The sequence below is a fragment of the Botryllus schlosseri genome, chromosome 3, assembly GCF_051294905.1.
Source record: "Botryllus schlosseri isolate E-star chromosome 3, Bs_hap1, whole genome shotgun sequence".
Classification (NCBI taxonomy): Eukaryota; Metazoa; Chordata; class Ascidiacea; order Stolidobranchia; family Styelidae; genus Botryllus; species Botryllus schlosseri.
Genome location: NC_137238.1, coordinates 4327102 through 4348836, shown reverse-complemented (window position 1 = coordinate 4348836; position 21735 = coordinate 4327102). Strand labels below are relative to the sequence as shown.

Genomic DNA, 21735 nt, shown 5'->3' with positions numbered 1-21735 from the left:
TGTTCAGAATATAGTTAAATGGCGAGATTCACAAGATTGCTTGCTCGTCCGATATAGAAGTCGATTGACGAGAAATGAAACAGGAACCGTGAGACATGAAGAAAAACGAGAACGGACGCCGCGACAATTAAATTAACCAATCAAATTAAATAACAATCAATCGAGTAGACGTAAAGACCGACGTGAAAACCGACTAGCCGTGAAATGCTTGTCGCCGAAATATCCGATTCCCGCGTCGCAATACTAGCAGTTCATGGCGTATCCTAATCTGGAAAAGTGGAATCTAACTTTTCTTAGTTTTAGAGCTGTTTTAGCATATCACCTGTGAAACTTTCTGGACCAAAGACTTATGAAATACAATATCCGCTTTTATAATTAGTATTTATATTTCACTTTCAATTCCCAGTATCATATATTCTGAGTTATAATTGATATCAGCTCTTTTGTCTGGATAACATACATGTTGAAGTATAAAAGCAAGTGTAGTAATACCTTTTATTTCCGAAAATAAAGCTACACAATATGGCATTTTTGTTCACGTTTTCTAATCGCGCAAAGTGTTAACTCCGTATCCTATACAACTTCTCCGTATTGCTCTTCGACTAAACTACGGGCCTTATAATATGGGGGAGTGCGCCATACCATGATATTTTCCAAACCGTGCTGTTCGATTAAACATAGGATTAGTATCGCATTTCCATATCAATATCATCTTTTTCATCCCATTATGCGGACGAATGCTTATGCTGTCGAAAATTGAATACCTCGTGATATGCATCAATATGAATTAAGCTCGGCACCTTTCCGCATAGCTCAATTTGCACCTTTTGACAACTCATGCGAACGAATTACGATCGTTTTCACAACTACTTACTTACTTGAGTAGATTTAAAGTCGGTCAATTCTACTTCTACTTACAGTAGTTTTAGGTTGCTTGTGGAAGAAGTACTTCTACATATACTTGAGTAGATTTTTTCGTCGCTACTTCTACTTCTATTTGAGTAGCTTTCTTGACTACTTTGACCACCTCTGCCTATTATATCAGTCAGCTACCTTGTTTACTAGAGGAATGCCACAAGGTCAGCACTCGAGATTACTGGCCCACAGTCCGATATATCGATGTCGCCTTCCGTCTCATGCCACCTCATTTTCGTAGGTTGCTCTTTTATGTTATCTCCCATTATTTTTCCTATAATGTGCATGCCTCTTTTTACATCGCCTACGCTCATCGGAGGTCTGATTTCAACGACTACTCCAAGTCGTGTCGACCCCCCCCCCCCACTTTCTTTCCATTGTATCGCAATATTGTGGTGCATTGATGTGATGAAATTATTTATAATAAACTGAATTGAACTGTACTGTGTAAAGTCCTATAAGTAAGGCAAAACGAGGGCAGTATCTCTCCAACTTCTTGAAGACCAGCTTTCGAAGAAATTGATCCATAAAATGTGTTTCGTTTCCAAAACAAATAAGAGTGCCAGAGCATGCTAACATATTGCGATTTTCTATTACGGTTCACTCCGAATTTAACAATAGTGTCCAGCATTATTCGCCAATCTACCGATATCGATTCTACGCGTCACACTTTCCAGATTCGTCAGCAACAAAACTTAAGTTTAAAGGATCTTATTCTGCACAGTAGGCATGGCAGTTATCGTGGATTCATTGGCGACTATAGTTCTAGAGATTAAGTTGGAAGACATGGCGACTCGTACGCTATAGTGAATTGGTTCTCAAACGGAGGTCTGTGGACCCCTAGGGGTCCGCGAAGAATTTTCAGGGGTCCGCGTAACCCTTGAATTTGCAAAATGATTTATCATCTAATTTGTAATTACTTAAATAAGGGAAATCGCTTTTACTTCCAGTTTCGCTTCATAAATACTGAAACGTCGGGACTCACATCAGCTGAATAGGCGTCTCAGTCAGGCTGACTCCGAAATGTCACAGAGCATTGAGGATTTAAAGTAGTCGGTCTCAGCAGCGATTGAGGAATCCATGTTCTCCTATGCGATACACGTAACAACTATTTCTGAATAACTTCTAGATGAGCTAGTAGATAAAAATGACTAGGCTAGAAGTGATTGTTCAGTAATAAATATGTTCCCCAATTTTAGTGTCAAATATTTTACGATCATACCGAAAGGTATCGCCGGAAGGGTTACGCGTTAATATTCATTCGCCAACACCTATCTTTGCGGAAATTCATTCCCGACTGTCGTTCATATTAAATCGATATTCCAGACGCGACAACGTATTTCAGGAAATGCAGCTGCAGGATTCGCTTTGAAATAATAAAAGCCCATCAAATTTCCAGCTATAGTATGAAGTTATTTTCGATAAGACTCATTTAGTTGCTGTTTCTCATTAATCTACAGTTAAGTTGCATAAGGTAGCTGACGGCAACACGATAATTGAGCTAAATTTAAACCAAAACTTGTGGGGGTCCGCAGGGATCCGTGACGGTCCACAATGGGACCGCGAAGACAAAAAGGTCAAGAACCACTGATTTATGGCACTCACGTGAAAACAGACATCGCTTTCTTGCTTGAAACGTCTTCAATCACTATCACTCATCTCGGGAGTTGGACAAAATCATTTTTCGTTTTAATGTAACGTTTAAAATTTAGAGTGTATACTCGAGTCATTGCACACGACTCGAGACTGGGACTAACAAGACAAGCATTTACTTATAACGTTCGAAGAATAGTAAGGTTACCACACTATTGGTATTTCGTCTATTAGTACTGGTACTTGATCATCATACCAGAAACGGTTAAAAGTGATGAATTTTCGTATAATATGAACGCGAAGCATTCGACATCGCCAAGTAGACTTGTAAACAATCAATTTGGCATGACTTTACCTCGAAACTGAACACTTAACAGTTAACACAGTGACTTGGACTCGTACAACACTATGTGACTCGGCGTAGGATTAAAAATGACTCGAGTCAAAACTATAAAAGTGAGATTTACTTGAAACTTGGTTACAGCCCTGCTTCTATATTCTAGACATCAGATTTAGGGAGACTTGAATGCTTGGTCACACACCCGAGTCCAAGCCTGCTCCACTGTCATTAGCAAAAGTCCAGTTACATATCTTTAAAATTTGCTTAGCTCCTCTCATGAAGTTATTTACAATCACACTGCATCAGTATCACTTATTCATAATTTCATCGTTTCGTAGCAACACAAGATTGCGATACAATGAAAAGATAGGAAGGTGTCGAAACGACTTCGTGTAGTCTTTGAAGTCAGACACACGCATCGGGTCTAGGCGATATAAAAGGAGGCAAGCACAACATGTGCACACAGAATGCAGAATAAGAGAAGCTGATACAAAAGGACAATTCAAGTAATATGTTGGAAAACGCCATTGGATTTACGACACAGATTCTTATGCATGAAATCGAGGTGTGCAATAATGGTTAATCTAAATCACCCATGGAGACATCAACTTTCATTGCCCTTATGGAAAAATTGTGGCCGAAGCAGAAAATATTTGGGGGCTTCAACCAGATATTAACATGGGATGGTTTCAAAGATATGAAATTGACGTTGTGCCATGAGCGCATACCTATACCTAAACTGGTATGGAATGTAAGGAGGGCGTCTGTCGATATGAGCATTACAAAACAATTGGTAAAAGCTCAACCCAATTGTCCACGAGTATATCAATGTCACATATGATGCAGGATTTTTGAAAATATTCGCAGATGAAGCGAAAAGTCAAGCACGTGTCGCCAGTCCATTTTATATTTCTAAAATTACATATGGAGCAAAATCGGCAGGGAATAACTCGTCGTCATTTACCGCTGAGATTGTCGGAACTCGTCTGACAATACAGTGGGCGAATGGAAACGCGTATTAAGACATGCGATTACTTGTTGATTGCTTGAGTTGCCCGTCAAACGATTCAGGAAAATGGAAGTGAAGTCACCTAATCGGGAAGATACTGTACGGTATCCACGAATTGAAAGGAAAAGGAATCGGTGTCGTATTGGTATGGATTCTTGGACATTGCGGAATTCACGGGAACGAGAAAGCAGATCTCCTAGCTAAATCGGAAGCTGAATCGCCAATTTGACCAGAAGAAGAGTCAAGCCTGACTTCTGAGGAAATCATTAAAATAATGCAAACACATATGTATGAATGATAATATGTAATATGTAATTACCAATATTACTGACGAAATTCAGTCATGAATTTGAATTTTTTTCTAGTCCTTGGTCATGATTCTAGCTACAATCCACGCAAAAATGGTGTATACGCGGATCATAGCTATGGCGGCAGTTCGAATTAATGATTGGTGCTCATTTCAAGTAGCGCCGAATGAAAATAAGATAAAGCGAAGATAATAAATTACGCCATGATAATGTTTCCCGCAATTGAACAATGAACAATTGAACGTACGCATGCCCATTGCCTAATATTGTCTCAATACAGGTTTTGCGACCTGCCGTTGCGATATGAGCAAAATAATAGCTCGGTTATGATGTAGGCCCGTATATCAGCAACCGCAATGTTTTGCTTGAGTTTGACTTCACTTGACCTGGTCTAGCAGCAACGTCATAACTGTATTTACCTAACCATAACGAAACATCAATTCCTGCGTCACTATTTCAGACTAGTCAGAGTGATGATTATTACCCTGCTGCGAGGTAGTGGCGTCTGGAGTGCATTGGAAACACGACTTTCGGCATGCTTGTCGTTCCAACAGCTACACTGCTACATTCGCACAGAATAGGCGTATAGGCTATATGTAATGTGCGTGGATTCATTACGCAGCAATGACGAGAATCGTCGTAATCGAATAGGATTACTTTTCGGTGCCGACCATTTCGGTGCCTGGACAAAGTGGACATATAAATATCGAAGATTCGGCCAACATCTCAGCCACGGCTTTCACCATGGCCAAACCTTCACATGTGATGTGTCGTGGCTCAAAATTGGCTGGCGCCGAAATGGTGATGATGCGCCAACAGGCTGCGGAACCCGACACCAAAGCATTCCTATTGCCTCCAATTATCTACCGATTTGATTCCTGATCGAGTGATATTTCTGTGAAACACGATTGAATGCATTTCCTAAACAATATCAGGAAGCTGTTTTCCTCAAAATGACAGTCAACGCAGCAAATTGTGATTGCATGCGTATAGCTCCGTTGAAGCTGGTCGGATGATCCTCTGCGCCGATACAAATTAATCTGCCCGCAGTCATTTATCTTCTGAAGTTTAGCAGGACACGGATTGTTAAGGCAAGGGATATTGAATCGATGTCGAATTGCTTTTGAAAATGTTTCTTAATATTGGGATTCTTTTGATAATTGGATTCGTGACTTACTCGATTCAAATCGGAGCAGAAGGTAGGAAGACATGCCCTGCACACGAGGAATGGACTGTGAGTGGAATTTTAAATCTTTCAAAGATAAATTGTTTGCAACGTGATGAGCAGGCTCATTTTCATATGAGCAAAAGTTCAAAGCAGGTCAAGGCGATACATAATTTTTATCCATAGGGGCAGACTCGCAGAAGAGACTTCGTAGGATTTCTGTCACTTTGACAGTTTGCTGTATTCCGTTACAGGTTTTTCAGCGAAGAACCAACGGCAACGTCGATTTTTTCAGAGGTTGGGATGATTACGTGAACGGATTCGGGGAATGTGATGGAGATTTGTGGCTAGGTAGGGAGGTTTAGACTCGGGAGTAGAACTTTCTCCATCTTAACTCGGTGAAGTCCCTCCTAGATTGATTCTGTGATTGATAAAACAGTCGTGTGGCGGTTTATTTTATTTTGTGTGTGGAAGTAATTGATTCATGATTGTTTCCAGGGCTCGAGTCATTGCATCAAGCGACAAAGCGAGATGACATGTCGTTGGAAATCAACATGATGTCGAAAGGCAAAAATGACCATATGTGGGCGAAATACAGGTGGGCTGCAATGGAATGCATCGGTTAATACACGAAGTTGAGAAAAAGTCACAATCTTAAGAAGGTGAAGAGCAACGGGCTTGGATTCTCAAACACACCGCAAAATGTACTTATATTCAGTGACTAACGATTCTGGACAAAATATCCGAATATTCCCGCCTATTCTTATGCAAACAAATTATTCCAGATATTATCGCTGTATTATTATTGCAATGAGCCATATTTATTCCGCTTTAAGTGAGGTAAGCCAAATTAGAAACGTAGCAAGATTTTTGTCGTTGTAATGTAATTATGGCAAGTACGGCTTATCACGTCATCTTCATTCTTCGTCATGACGTTACAATCGACGATTCGTTACGTCATGGTTGAAAAACTTTTCTTTTTTCCCAGGAGCTTCCGGATTGGACCCGGATCCGATAACTACAGATTGCACGTATCCGGATACTCCGGGAATGTGGAAGATGGTCTCGCGACGATTAACAACGAACAATTCTCAACGAAAGACGCAGATCACGATGGCTGGCGTCGATTGAATTGCGCTTCCTACTTCGAAGGAGGCTGGTGGCATGACGACATTTGCTCCTGGAGCAATCTGAATGGAAACTTCAACAGAACAGGCTTGAAGGGATTGAGGTGGTGGAGTGGCATCCTGGGCACGCCTCACGCCTTGTGCTACTCGGAGATGAAGATCTACAACAGATCTGCAGGATAGGAGCTAATTACCTCTAAGGGCGATAAGAGTTTTATTTTATTGACGGTCGGCATCATGTGTGTTTTCATGCTATCTGCCTTTCATCTCGACTATTGTCTGAGGCCAGCGCAGGCCTTTTGCTTTTGCACTGCGGCGCAATCTTAGTAACAATTCACCACCATATCACGTATACTTCGTATTCCGATGATCACTCCATTATATGATAAACCCTGAGTATATAAACTGGTTTCCAGGGTTTTAATGAGAGTCTTTTACGCTACCGGCGACAATGACATATCGAAATAAGCTGTAATGAGCATGTCTGTGGGTTGAGAATTCACTACCAGTACAGCAGCAGACGCAGGTCAAGTTACTGGCACAGCGCCGTATCTCAACATATGGCCATCAAGCCAATACTCAGGCTCAGCCGTTCGGTCATGCGGTGTATACGATCAGCTGATTGCTATTTGATAGTTTGTAATGCACTTTCCGCATCAAATTAACCATGTCTGTTACTCCTATGTGACGGGAAATGAAGAAAAAAAGTGAAGAACCCTATGTCACGATATGAGCAAGGATATAGTGCGGGATTCCATAAGAGTACTATTTCTTGTTGCAATTACTTCGACTATACAAGTGTTTTGATGAAACATGTATTTAGAGAAATGATATGAGATAGAGACTCGATACGCTGAAACTACTGCATTACCTTGAATTAACAGTAGGCCTATTGTATCGAGTATATCTCATACGAAGAACATTGCTACAAGCAACTTCTTTAGTTCAGTATTCAGTATTGCCGAAAACCAAAGATATTTGATTAGCTATACTTCTACTACCGATCAACCCATAGAATAAGGTTATCATATTTTGGAAATCTGAAATGAGGAGACTTTTTCAGAATTCTCAGACTTGCAAAATCAGAGGAAAATTTTTCCCACATAGTGGATGGTTGACTAAAAAAAGTCAAATTTCCCGCCCAGCTCCCAAAATACAGTTTTTCTTTAACATTATCGGCTGGTTGACCAAAAGGTCAACTTCTCGGCTAATCTTCCGAAATACCCGGCGGAGCGTTACTTCCGTGCTGATTCACGATATATCGATCAAAATTGGCCCCAGATTTGACTGAAATTCTAAAAAATAGGACATTTTGGCGTCCTCCGAGGACACTTTCGAAAAAGTCGAAAAAGGGACAAATCCTCTCATCGTCGGTCGTGCATGATCGCCTGCTCTGAGATTATGATAGATGCATGTTTACGAAGCGATCAAAAATTTCTAACCTTATTCGATTTCCCTACCGTGCAATCACGTTTTTAGCATCATTCTAGCAGTATGTTAGTTATATATATTATATAATCAAAGTGACGATAAGAAACAGGTGAAAACGCAATGAGGGATGCATATAGATTTTTACTGAATCAGAATTAACTGTGAATCTATACAAGGCTGTGGAAATACTCTAATTTAGAATAAATAGCTTATATATCATCGAACATCCCTCGTTAGCACTCCCAATATATTCAAACAGAGAATTGAGTTCTGCTAACATCGCGACCTGACTCAGATGTAACAAACATCCTATCTATCGGAATGCAGGACTATCATAAACGAGCAATCCGAAAGGTGGTGAACCTCCGAGTTCAATGCGGCAGAGACTGGTTTGCACTATCGACGCTTCACTGAAGACAAAGAAAGCACCAGGGAAATGAATAACCTGGATAAACAATATAGTACAACGCTATTTAGACTCCAGACAGGCCATTGCAAACTCAACGGACACCTGTACCGTATTGGGTGCCATGATGATGGACTATGTGAAATTTGTTACTCGGAGGAATCGGTCGAACACTTCTTGATCCATTGCAGCAGATACGACGACCACCGAACTTCACTTAAAGGAGCCGCCGACCAATTAGGCATATGTTTTGTACTGGACAATTTATTATCTGACCCCAAAATGTTTATAAAAGTAGTGGAATTTGTAAATGCCACCGGGCGAGTCATCTGATTGCTTGACAATGTGGACTTTATTATGTGCCCTTGAGTCATGGTGCGAAATGACTTCGTAGTCGGTGCACCAATTTTTCCCTATTCAACCAACCAACCAACATCCGGGCGCCTGTTTCGACCAGGAAATAGGGACGTTGTCATATATTGAGAGAAACATTTACTGTCAATTGAGAGAAATGCATTTCCCATACGTTATCTTCCATCAGAAAGAGAACGGAACTTCTTTTGTGCAACTGCATTTCGCGTCGACGCAGCACGATGAGTGCTTTGAAGAAATATTCGATCAAGAATGGAGAAGCAGTTGCGATGGTGATATTCGGAACGGCGCTCTGCTCACCGCGTGAGTAGCCTGATAGCGATGAAATAGACAATACGATAATATCTGTAAATTAAATTTTCACGTATGTCGGACTTCAACCCAACGGCACCATTGCGTAATATCACATTTCTTTACATCCGACAGCCCACAAATATTCAGAGGCAGTCACCATAAGTTTCCACTGAATTACAGGAATAAGTAGCTATTTTAAATTTTTGAGTTGAAGATGAAACTTTGCAATTGATGCTTCTATTTGACGAATCTGAAATGTAATATTGAATTTCTAACAGTAGATCTGGCAGTGTTGGGTGAGACGAATCGAGTCATGGCTTGACAGACTTAAATATTATCGTGGGGATGTGTTGGTGGATTGTGTATCGCATCATATAAATTTTCTTCAACTTTCTGAGGTTTTATATTCTGTCGTCTGTTTGTCGGACAGTTACCGACGTGAACTCTAGTAGTATGCTACTTACATGTGAACTCGATATTCCTTACTCGAATCACATTTACTAGTAAATCAATCTGTACTTTAATTGTTTTCGATTCAGCATTTCATTTGTGAATGGTGATTTCAGTAATCATTAGTAATCAAGCCTCTTCGGATAGGCTGTTCTCACCGCTATATAAAGCGTCTGTGAATCATCAATTGTTGGTTATTTGGGTTGCCGCAAAATTAATTGTAAAACTTACGTTCCTAATTTCGTCCTACGGTATTACATTCATTCTCGGTCGTATGTTTCTGTTGCTGTACTGAGTGTCAGCTATCTTCATCAAGTTGTATGTTGCTGTTGCTACACTATTTGTCAGCTATCTTTATTCGAATCCAACTTGAGCGTGTTATTGTGCTATTAATGTCATGGAATACGCGTATGAATTATAACGATTAGCATTCGTAGATAACCCATAGACAGGCTTCTGCGTCTATAATCGGCAGTGCAAAGTTCATACTGCCGCGCAGAAACAATAATCATCTGACAAGGTGAAATGGCTTGAATCATGCCTCGAACTTCAAAAATTCGACATGAATTTGTACTTGACTCGTAACTTGACTTGATTTGACTCGAGTCACCTTTAAAAATCGAATGACTGAACTTGCCTCGTGTCCAAATGTGCAATGACTCGGATTGACTTGTGGGTCAAAGGTAGGGACATGATCCCAACACTGAGATCTGGTCGAGCCGTCGCGTACTTTAGCTATGCATCGGAGGTGACTATATCCTTCGAAATCTCAAGATGTATCTACGCGACTAACACAGAATGTCCAATGACACTACAAGTAGGTGCAATCGTAAAAATTCACCTCATAATTGTGGTTTCGCCTAAAAAATTGCTCAATTAAAAGTGGAAATAGTCTAAAAAGAAAACCAATTGAGCAATAGGACAATAAGGATAACCCACTTGATTGCCCCAACATTGTAGTAGTACATCGTTTCTGGCAATTCTGTTTACAGTCTTATTTTTGCAGTAGGCAAGCCGATGTACGATTATCGCATGTTCCAGTTGAGTGAAGTAATTCGTGCTATTATTTCAGAACATTTTTGTGCAAGGCGCTTTACGAAGGGAAGTTGGATTACTGAGGGAGATTGCCAGGTGGGTTTCATATTTATTTACGATGCTATACGGCAGGCCTGGTGCAGCCTGCGACGTGATTCTGACTGGCCCGCGAAGAGTAGCCGGAAATTTAGAACATAAAACGTACTTTTGACTACTAATGTGTGCGAACTAATACTATATGCTGTATAAACTGAACAGGAAATGCGTTTACCTTTAAGCCTTCTTGTTCATCTATATAACTGTATAGCAGGGGTGGGCAAACCTTTGAGCTCGCGGGGCGCATTCAACATCTGAATCCATTCGTGGGCCGCACAATATAAAATTGGGATTATAAACCAAAACGCAATTTTGGTATTCGATTATATAGTGAGGACATGGAAATAATATGTATGCTTATTTGAAACAATCCAAACATTACTTTGGTGATATCATACACGCGGTAGAAACAGTGGCGAGATTTCATAAACTGGTCGACCTCAATAACCAATTTGTCAAAACTATAGACATGAAAGGTGGTTTTCCCGATTCTTAGAACAGGATTGAAATTTAAATCTGTGAGGAGCGATCTGTTCATAGATTTACTAATTTTACTTTTGGTTCAGTTCCAGGACACACAATATTGACAGCATCATAACCATGTTAACTTCAAACACGCATTTACTATGTGCAGATAAAATATAGATACCCTCATTCTACGCATACAGAGAACGAATCTATCTAAGACACGCGTGAATCGTATTTTATAGACACATCACTGAAACCTAGAGTGGACAATCTAAAATCACATCTGCACGTAGCGGTATCAGTCCTGAATTTAGAAAATTGGGCATTCTCAAGGTCTCGGATTTATATGAATTTGAAATTGTAAAAATCATGAAACAATATAATGAAAGAACATTACCTGACTATTTCAACAACTTTTTTCAATGCCCCAATTCAATTCACCATTATAACACAAGATTCTCACAGAATCTGTCCCTATTTGTTAAATTGAATTCATCAAGACTGTCAAGAAAATCCCTATCTTATATAGGTGTGAAATTTTGGAACAATGTACCAACTTTCTACCGTACTCTTCCTTATCATACATTTAAAGCTCGCTATTGCAAATTTATATTATCCAAGTACTAAGAAGAACATATCCCATGACCACAGTGATGTTGTTTGTTGTTTTGATTCATTCAATATGCTACAATAATATTACCACTGTGTACATGGGTCAAATTGTTATTTTCTGATCACACTGTTAACTATGGTAACCGTCCTTCACTAGTGTTGCTGTCTTTTATTTACTTTTGTTTATTTCGTTACTCTTTGCGCTGCTACTCGACTGAGAGAAGAAATTGATCCATATTATAATTAATACTGCCAATATGCTTGGGTGACTCCGGCCTAGACGACTTCGGTCATATCGGGTCTCCCAGTCTATACCGTGTAAATTATAGTTAGGAAAATTTAAAAAATGTATACTATTGGACGTGAATGTTTGTGGACATTGCCTTTACTGTATTTCATGGTTGACGAATAAAAGAACTCTCTCTCTCTCTCTCTCTCTCTCACACACACTCCTGATCCGAATTATGTCAATCTCGTTTAGGATTTCTCTGATGCTTAGCAGTTGAAACCTTTCAAACTGCATGGGCTTTGAGAGCGCGCCATAAGTTAAACATAAAAAATAATATGGGAAGTATTTACCTTATAACAGCGGTTCTCTAACTTTTTAATGCACGACCCCCACCCCCCGTTATGATGGTAAAAGATTTCGCTCCTCTTATCGTCATATCGCAAAACGCAACCAGGATGCCAGCAAACCAAATGATGGCATGGAATGTTACGACTGTGGATGAGAGATTTTCAAATAGGACATTCAAACTAAATACAGAGCAATAATTATGAATGGGATGTAAATCGCGCCGAGCGCGAGATTTTTATTGGTTGAGCTCAGCTTCGCACCCCCTTCAGATGCTTCCACGCCCCCAAGGGGGTGTCTCTCCCAGTTTCAGAACCACTGTCTTAGAATTATCATGGTGAGATATACTAAGAAAAAGTTTAAACAAGTCCCTGCAATAATTCGATTTTCAGTACGCATTTTATCAATATTTTTAAAAAGTTTATTTCGACTCTCGCGGGCCGCACAAAACTGCGTGAAGGGCTGCATGCGACTCGCGGGCCGTGGTTTGCCCACCCCTGTATAGTGATTACGTACTCTACACGTATAAGTCGTATAGTATGGATTCAAAATAATGCAAAAATAGTAAAGTATGCTGTAACAATTGAAGTCAAAGTAACGGTTTCCAGATAGTTCAAAACTTGTTTATTGTCATAGTTACATTGCCAATGACTCGTTTGTGCTGTATTTTATATTGTCATGCCATACGTTTCCAATCATATAATCCGTTGAACAAGTCAAATCAGTCCACGTGAGTTACGGTCACCCATCAACGATGAACAGTGAACAGGCATGTTACAATACAAGCGGAGGCTGAAGGCAGACATTTAAAGAATATTTAGAGCACTAAATACCTGTTTACTTGAGTCCGAGAATATCCCGTCATTCTAGTTTGTGGTGAGCAGGTGGCCGTGTTCAGAGATTAGACATTGTAATCGACATTATGAGAACAACGCAGTGAAATACAGACACTCGTTGGCTGGCTGAGGCCGGGACAGCGCGGATTTCCAGGCATCTGCCAGCGTAGTTGTCGAAATAACAAGGCTAAATAGCAAGTTACAAAACCCACAGCTCTGAACCAAAACCAGCTTTGTAATATCATTGTGAATTCGCAGTCCTTCGCGCATTGGGGAATCACTACCCGTTTACCCTAATTCATCTCGTTCGTCTCCAGACATAAGGGAGCGACTTCGTTAGCACATCTCGATAAACTTGCGCTGCTAGCTAAGATGTCGAGTGACAAGCATCAATATATAAGTATCACAGATAATTTAAGGGCAAAATGTTTCTAGGTAATATCTGCATTGCAGTGATTCGAGTAGAGTCGCAATCGCACGTATACTTCAAATAGAACGTTACGAAGATAATGCGAACGCGCGAGCTGTTACTAAACATTCTGCTCAACCAGACGCATTTGACAAAAAACCGTAACTGGACCCTTTTTGGACCGTCACGGATCCAGGCGGACCCCCAAAGTTGTGTCTCAAATTTAGTCCAATTATCGTGCAACCGTCATATGCTGTGTGCAAATATAAACTGTACGATAGTGACATACACCATCAATGTGACCATTCTTGAAAATAACATTATAGCCTACTATTTATGTAAAAATTGAGAAAGCTTTTATTATTTCAAAGCGAATTCTGCAGCTACATTTCCTGAAATAAGCGGCCGTGTCTTGAAAATCCGCTCGGTCTGTTTGATCTGAACGATTGCCGAAAATCCATTTCCACAAAAATAGATGGTAGCGAATGTGATAATAACGCGGAACGCTTCCAACGACACCTTTGGGTATGATCTCAACATACATGACACCACAATTAATAAGCTGATTATAGTGAACATATAACCATTATATCGATCTTGCAGCGGTTACGCATATCACAGGACAAACTGGGCTTTTGCAAACATTTTTTTTCAAAATCCCAACAAAACATCTCGCAGCGGATATTGGCAATTAAAATAAGTTTGCATAGTTGAAAATTTTATCTCCGATGGCCATTCTGTCTATGTAAGTTCTGAAGTTATTGCAGTTATGAAGCGAAACTGCCTCCTTATTCCTCTAATTAAAAAAATTCAAATTCGGATATGAACCATTTTGCTAATTTGGAGGCTTCGCGGTCCCCTGAAAATGCTTCGCGAACCCCCGGTTGAGAACCACGGTTCTATTAATATATATGGATAGCATTGTGCTTTCTGAGCTAATAAGATAATGTGGTGGCCAAACTATTGATTTTTATCCTGGGATGTCAGCTCCGTATGTGGTTCGTACACAGTTATCAATGTATGTACTAGATTTTTTCCCTCTCAAATGAGTTTTCAGTCAGTTATAATTCAGCCAAATGTTTACCACGCGAGAAACATCTTATTGTTATTTGAACGCGCGTGCGCTCGTATATTTTAACATTTCTATTAGTGCTCAAATTTATAGTATATACAATTTATACATTTTGGTATAGGTAATTTTGAACCTTTACATGGCGGCACAGCGTCTATCATATATGAGTAGCTGATAGCGACAGAACAGCAATCGAAATATTCAATTCATGTGCTTTTTCAGAGCGATAATAGAATTGATGACATCCTGACCGACTTGAAGAAACGGGTTGCCAACAAAGCACGTCAGCGACCGCCAGGTAGACCATCGATAGATAGATTATGTTACTGTAAGCGTTGATACTACGAGAAAATTCATCATTCATCTACTATACACATTAATTTAAACGCTTAAAACAATCACGATGTCGAGAGGAATATGAAAATGGCACGACGCACTCGATACAATTCCCTTGTCCTACAATAGCAAGAATAAGCAGTGTCGTTTCAGGCATACGAAATATAAAGAATAAAAGAATACAACTGTTTTGACGCTAAGTTGGATATTGAAATTTCCAATTTATATTTCGATTTTCAAGCTACTGGGCAAGATCGATTTTGACAATCCTGATATCGCCATGAAAACGCGTGGTCTGGGCACTACACATTCGAGTGAGCCTAGCTAGCTCAAAGTTATTACCATCAAACGTAAGACCTCACCAGCTTCCACGCCCGACTTAACGTCCACTTGTAAGTATATAACTGTATTAGTCCCACGAGCTTTCGGAGATCCGCTACTTCATCAGCTGTTAAAGCGAAATTAACGCGAAAAGAGCAACGCAAAAAAGATCTGAACATACGCATATTGTGACAACATGATAGTGGGCGATAACTTTTAGATTTCAAAATCGCGTACTTTATGACGTCATATATATTAAGATCCAGTTTATATTTGAAACACCTACAGTGAGTTGTACTCCAAAAATATGGATACGATCCGGTGCTTATAGTATAATACACATGCAGAAAGGTGTCAAGTGGACCATTACATGGTGTAGTGAGACATGCACCGTCTATCTATATTCAGCCTTTGTCGGAATGTATCAAATCTGTAAATACATTTTTGTTCAGTAGCCTTGCGTAGTGTAGAATCTTCAATATTCCCGTTGATTATAATATAAATATATATTATATTTATATTAAGCTATGTTAAGCTATATTATTAGAAATTTGCATTGGAAGTCGATGGCTAAATGCCGAAATCTGACATGACTTATTCATATATTGGTATATTTGCAGACCGGTTACCAATTATATATTTTATGCAACGCTAACCACAACCTTTAAATACATCATATTAGGTCATCACCAAAAATACTAGAATTTCATGATAATTCAGTGTCAGTGTCAGTGTCCAGTAGCCTACACTACATTGTCCCTGATACTTCCTAAATTGTTGCCACGCATGGATTAAGCAATATTTAATAGAGATTGAAACTCTGTCTCATTTCCTAAGGCCTATAATTTTCATGGGACAAGAAATGAAATCAAGCTGATGTCGAATGAACGATAAATTGCGATAAATTGCATGGTTCAAATTTTGCTTTTCCGCTCTAGCGCGACATGTGATGAGTGTATAGATGGATATTTCCTTCCTCGTTTCAGCGTGCGGTCCCTCTGGCTTTCGCTTTCCGAACGACGAACATCTGCATTACGTGAAATACAAAGGCACATTGCCAGCTATCACATCCTTCACGGCATGCGTCTGGGTGCGAAATTCGAATCAATCTTACGCAAGAGAACAAGCGATTGTGAGTTATTGCAAGTCCGGATCGAAGAACTGCAACACGTTCGTCGTATGGGCACCGCAAAGCGAAACTAAAATCGGTCTGAACTCGCGCCTCGTAGCCGTACCAGGAAGCTTCAGAAATTACGGCTTACGATATCGTACACATTTGTGCGTTGTGAAATCAGACACCTACATGAGCGTATACATCAACGGCACCGTGAATACCGTCAACATTTCCCATCATGTAATACCTGGAGGCGGCGATCTTATCTTGGGACAGAATTTGGATCAAGATGAAGGCACGGACTGGTCAATCAAACCCAAAAACCCTCATCAAGGTTTTCGGGGTGACATAGAAGGATTTCGGCTTTGGAACAGAGCTCTTAATTCTTCCGAAATTGATATCTTAAATCGACCAAGTACCAGTTGCACCGATGATTCGATTGTCAATTTCACCAGGTCGAATTCAGTCGTAATTGGCGACGTATCATTTTTTAAAACAATGCAGCAATGTACGCCGAAACGAAGTTAATCGTAAACCAGCGGAACCGTGTTAAGAATCGGATTTTAGAGCAGACCTTTCCGAAATCCGTTAAGTGACAATTTCATCATATATTATTTCCCTTGTATAATGTTGATCAGCATTATAATACATGATGTAGTTGAATCTGTCACATTGAATTGGACTTCAGGTTACGTAGCCAACAAGGCTAATCCTATAGTATGTATCGGTCAACTACCTTGTTTACTACATTCATACCATAAAGCATCGGTTCCCGACCCTTTTTTCTTCACGGACCCTTTCGCACCGACACGGACCCTCGGGTAACCCCGAAATTTTTGTGCAAATTTAGCTCCATTATCGTACAACCGTCATCTGTCTTCTGTGAATCTTAACTGTAGGATAGTGATGAACAGCAATAAAATGACTATTCTTGAAATTAACATCACACTATTTATGTAGAAATTGGGAAAACCTTTATTATTTTAAAGCCAATTTTGTAGCTGCATTTCTTGAAATACACGGTCAAGTCTCAAAAATCCATGCCTTATATTTGATATGAACGAGGGCCGAAAATCCATTTCCACAAAGATGATGGCGAATGTAACAATAACGCGTACAGCTTCCGACGACACCTTCGGGGATGATCGCTAGTCGCAACTACGGCTGGGCAAAACTGAGTACTCGGGTGACTCGAATCTGATTCGAGTATTAGGCTACGAGTCGAGTCGAGTATTGGAGTATCGCTCATTATGTCGTCAATAAGAACAACAGGAGTGTTATTGGTGGTCTTCTTATAGTGTTGATACTTCTGTAGCATTGCAATTTTCTATCACGGTCCATTCCGATTTTAACTATACTATCCAGCATTATTTACTAATTTACCGAGATCGGTTTTACAAGTCTGATTTTCCGTGTATTTGTCAATAAAAAATTTTACGTATCAAAGGTTTTGTCTGAAGAGTTTTCTTCTCCATACGTCACAATATGCATTGCTGTTATCGTAGAACCATTAGGACCAGTTTTAGAGTTTAAATACGAAGAAATGACGACTTGAAGGCTATATAGTGATTGGTTGATGCACGTCAAAATAAACAGCAATATTACATACTTTAAATATATACGTGCCTCACCCGATTTAGAATCTTTTATGGTCAATAGAAGCATAAGCGTGACTGATAGCTGATTATTTGAAAGATCGGTATCTGTGAGACTGAAATAACGTTTCATAGCTAACTAAGTTTACCTGCAGAAAGCAGTTGTACTAGCAGTTAGAACTGATGGATTCGAGAGACTGAGTTCCAGCCCAATTTTGCCGTCAGCCCAGTAATTTCTTAGTATGTATACCATGTATTGTGAGTCGCTATTTTAAGCGAGTGTGGTAATCACAGCTTCCTTCATCTATGGTCGGCAATAGGAGCCGGTCTCAGTACTTTAGTACAGACTTAGTCCGACTGTGAGACGGGAAATTAAATTTCAATAATTCGGGATATGAAATTACCACGGTATCGCAAGTCGGATTCAAATCTCGATTTAGAATTTACGAGGGTGGATTAGAAATTTGTGCAACTCTCAAACCATGCTAATAAGGAACAATCTGAATTGGTGTAAGATTTGTCTACCGTACTTGGCGATACCATATGTGCTGCTATAGGTATATGACGCCATAATAGGAGATGTTAACTATGTCAGGGCGGCCAACGAGCGACAAGGTTTTGAGTTACTCGCGGGGTAATTTTCGAAATTAGTAATATTATCAAAATGGATTGCGGAGATTGTGAACTTGCAAGGCCAACTAAAATGTGATTAGTCTGGCCGCAATACTTGGGATGTAACGACTAAAATATCAGTTCTAACGCATTGACAGATCCATGGGCCAGTCATATTTTGGTAGATCTTCGTACGTTACAATAAAGCAGAATATTCTGCGGTAGGTTTAGCTAAAGTAAAAATTTTCTTCACGAGTCCCGCAATATGTTGTCACTCGATTTCTTGCTTTCAATATTGTTACCCCTCCTGAGAATGAAAGAACGCCTGATGTACCAGATTGAGTCAAACTATATTCGCAATTACGAGAGAAAGTGTCGTCCAATGTGCGACCTTTTGTTTGCGCCCTCAGAAAGACCGTCGACGATGAAACCTAGGCACAAAATGATTGACGCATGTTAGCCGAAGCTTTTGATATCGATATGTCCAGGTGGCGAATAGCTTACTCGTTGCAAAGTCAGCCCAGCGATATACAGTAGACCCGCAATATACTCAAGTAATAATATTATTGACCTTTTAACTTCGAAAATTTTCTCGTTCGGCGCGGCTAGTGGCCCGCGCAATTGTTCGTTAATTGATTGTGGCCCTTTGACCGAAAAGGTTGGCCACCCCTATTAAAATAACCTTCTACATACGGGAATAGTTGAAGATAGTTCAACAATAGTTGAACACGAAATCGAATTATACACATATGACTTCGAAATTAATATTTGTTATGTTAGTTTACATCAGTAATGTTGATATGGTTGTATAATTCCTCGACACTGTTGAAATTTCTATGCAGTTGTGCGTATGAGCAAACGTATTGCCTTCCATCATGTCCCTTCTAGTAAATGCCCTGTCGGAACGTAAAGTTTGTTGTAGCCTTATGTTATGAGTCTGATGACACTTCAACTGGGGAATGTAGAACGATAGTGTCAACGGATTCACATGACATCTTTCTAACCCTTTCTGGATTAGTGTTTACAGCAGTGGTTCTTAACTAGGGTGGAGTGAAAAATGAAAATTTTTGAATTTCAAAAAAGTCACTTGATATGTGGTGCCAAATAGCAAATAAATAAATTCTATCATAATTTTGGGTTCATACACCCTCTAGTGGTCGTGCACCTTCACCGAACGAGCCGAAAACAGCCAATTTCACCATATCTTGATAACCTCTTACACTAGAAAGCTAGTTTTGGGCTTAAAAGATGCAGAAGCAACATGTTTCTATCTCACTTCGATAGAACTTTCTCTTAAAAATGACCAGAAAAAAAGTTACAAGCAAATTAGCGATTTTATAGGTAAAATTAGGCACTGAAGCAGTGGGTAGGATGTCAAAAGCGTGTAGTGATTAATCTTATGACTGAGCAACATACCCTATCAATTACAACTATTTTTCAAAACTTGCTCAGACAAATGAAGCCCCCTCCAGGCCTCCAAGTATAAATAGGGCTCGGGCATCAATGGTGACTTCTAAAACTGTACCTAAAACGGCGTTCATCGGTAGTGTGGCCTCGTGATTTCGTTAAGTTTAAAACAGTGACTGTAAAGAGATTACTTACCAACATGCTGTACTAGGGTTTGTATCACATGTAGCACAAAGCTCCTGATTGAAAACACAAAAATTGGAAATCCTAATTCAAAACACAAATATCAATTCTATATTGGAAACAGAAAACATTAGTAGTAGCATCACAGGTTATCAGGCTGCACAAACATTACAATCATGTTTAGTATTGAAAGATTTCATCTGCTTTCGAGACTTAGTTTTTGTCTGATGAGGCCATCTCTACGTTTGAATCCTGAAACATGGGCAGATGCCTCAGTCACCACTGTCACTTGTCTTTCCACTGCCTGGTTGTGGCAACGATAACTGAGCTATAATGGTGATGATCTTAGGTTTTCCAGCTCGAGATCTGACAAGGTCTTGATTACAGGGCAGCAGGCGGCTGTTCAATATGTTTGATGTTTGAGTTGCCAATTTAAAAGATGTAGCCGCGATGTTCATAATTGGAATTTGGAAGAATCTGATGCTTGTGTCAATGTTGCCCCTTCAAAGTCATCAATTGGAACCAGATCTGCAATATTTAGAGGCTGGGCTGATCGTCCGTACAAGATGGTTGACTCTCACATGCCAAATTTATAAGGTACTATGTGGGACAGAGTCATCCATCGAGAAATCTGAACTGTCTTGCTCAATTCTGCATGAAGGTCTATTTTGTGGCATGGTTTGAAATAAAAATGCAAAATTTCATTGTTGATGGTGCAAAAACTTTCTACAATATAGTTTCCCGTGTCACAAAGCTGCCTGATACGTGAATGCGTTCTCTTGCACTATATGTGCTACAAAGAAATGCTTATTTTTGACACCCGGAAAATGTTATGCTGGGAATGCTAGGTGACGAGAAGAAAAGTGTCCGAAGACTTGCAGTTACCAAGATTTCAGCTATGCGGGGTTGTAATTTATGGAGTATGTTGCTCAGTCATGAGATCAACCACTACACGCTTTTGGCATCCTACACTGCTTCAGTGCTTAATTTCACCTATAAAATCAGTAATTTGCTTGTAACTTTTTTTCTGTTCATTTTTAAGAGTAAGTTCTATGGAAGTGAGATAGAAACATGTTGCTTCTGCATCTTTTAAGCCCAAAACTAGCTTTCTAGTGTAAGAGGTTGTCAAGATATGGTGAAATTGGCTATTTTCGGATCGTTCGGTGAAAGTGCACCACCACTAGAAGGTGTATGAACCCAAAATTATGATCGAATATAATTATTTGCTATTTGGCACCACATATCAAGACACTTTTTTGAAATCATTTTTCACTCCACCCTATTCTTAACCTTTTTTCTTCCAGCGCCCCCTTTCAGAAATTATCGTGCTCTAGCGGCCCCCACCCTTATATTATCCTCCTTTTTCAGGCTTTTGAAAATGTCCTTCGATGACGCCTAAATGTCCTCCTTTATGGCAATTCGTCCTCCTTGACAGCTTTTAAAGCTAAGATAGTGGATAATTTCGAGTAAAAATGGGCATAAATTAGGGATGGTGTGAACGTGAGGTTCACGTTCGCGTTCTGTGTGTGAACCTCGGAAATTTAGAGGTTCGCGTTCACAACAGAACCTTGGTAGGTTCTGCACTGTGAACCTTTTTGGTAAATTGTAATTAGCACTTCATTATAAGATCTTTGGTTCAAATTTATTGCATTTCA

The 21735-nt window shown here is 39.8% G+C and overlaps 2 protein-coding genes across 5 annotated transcripts; both read left to right on the top strand.

The window, feature by feature from the left end:
- Positions 1–5084: 5084 nt before the first annotated feature.
- On the top strand, positions 5085–6881 carry LOC145435632 (fibrinogen-like protein A). 2 transcript variants are annotated; one of them, XM_080312928.1, is made up of 4 exons: positions 5085–5486; positions 5585–5681; positions 5829–5928; positions 6319–6881. In XM_080312928.1, the coding sequence occupies exons 1-4, from the start codon at positions 5295–5297 to the stop codon at positions 6638–6640; spliced, it is 711 nt and encodes a 236-aa protein (XP_080169054.1). In that variant the 5' UTR covers positions 5085–5294; the 3' UTR covers positions 6641–6881. The 2 variants fall into 2 exon arrangements, with proteins under 2 accessions (XP_080169054.1, XP_080169056.1); XM_080312930.1 differs by having other exon boundaries at positions 5090–5399.
- Positions 6882–8053: 1172 nt separating this feature from the next.
- LOC145435631 (neuronal pentraxin receptor-like) lies at positions 8054–16950 on the top strand. 3 transcript variants are annotated; one of them, XM_080312925.1, is made up of 4 exons: positions 8054–8969; positions 10483–10541; positions 14735–14840; positions 16156–16950. In XM_080312925.1, the coding sequence occupies exons 1-4, from the start codon at positions 8888–8890 to the stop codon at positions 16809–16811; spliced, it is 903 nt and encodes a 300-aa protein (XP_080169051.1). In that variant the 5' UTR covers positions 8054–8887; the 3' UTR covers positions 16812–16950. The 3 variants fall into 3 exon arrangements, with proteins under 3 accessions (XP_080169051.1, XP_080169053.1, XP_080169052.1); XM_080312927.1 differs by having other exon boundaries at positions 8058–8969; positions 14735–14810; XM_080312926.1 differs by lacking the exon at positions 8054–8969 and having other exon boundaries at positions 9000–10541.
- The last annotated feature ends 4785 nt before the right edge of the window (positions 16951–21735 follow it).

Coding starts and splice junctions, on each gene's coding strand:
- LOC145435632 (XM_080312928.1), top strand. CDS start 5,295: ATGTTTCTTAATATTGGGATTCTTTTGATAATTGGATTCGTGACTTAC. Junction 5,487..5,584: donor TGAGCAAAAGTTCAAAGCAG/GTCAAGGCGATA, acceptor ATTCCGTTACAG/GTTTTTCAGCGAAGAACCAA. Junction 5,682..5,828: donor TGATGGAGATTTGTGGCTAG/GTAGGGAGGTTT, acceptor GATTGTTTCCAG/GGCTCGAGTCATTGCATCAA.
- LOC145435631 (XM_080312925.1), top strand. CDS start 8,888: ATGAGTGCTTTGAAGAAATATTCGATCAAGAATGGAGAAGCAGTTGCG. Junction 8,970..10,482: donor AACGGCGCTCTGCTCACCGC/GTGAGTAGCCTG, acceptor CTATTATTTCAG/AACATTTTTGTGCAAGGCGC. Junction 14,841..16,155: donor GATAGATAGATTATGTTACT/GTAAGCGTTGAT, acceptor TCCTCGTTTCAG/CGTGCGGTCCCTCTGGCTTT.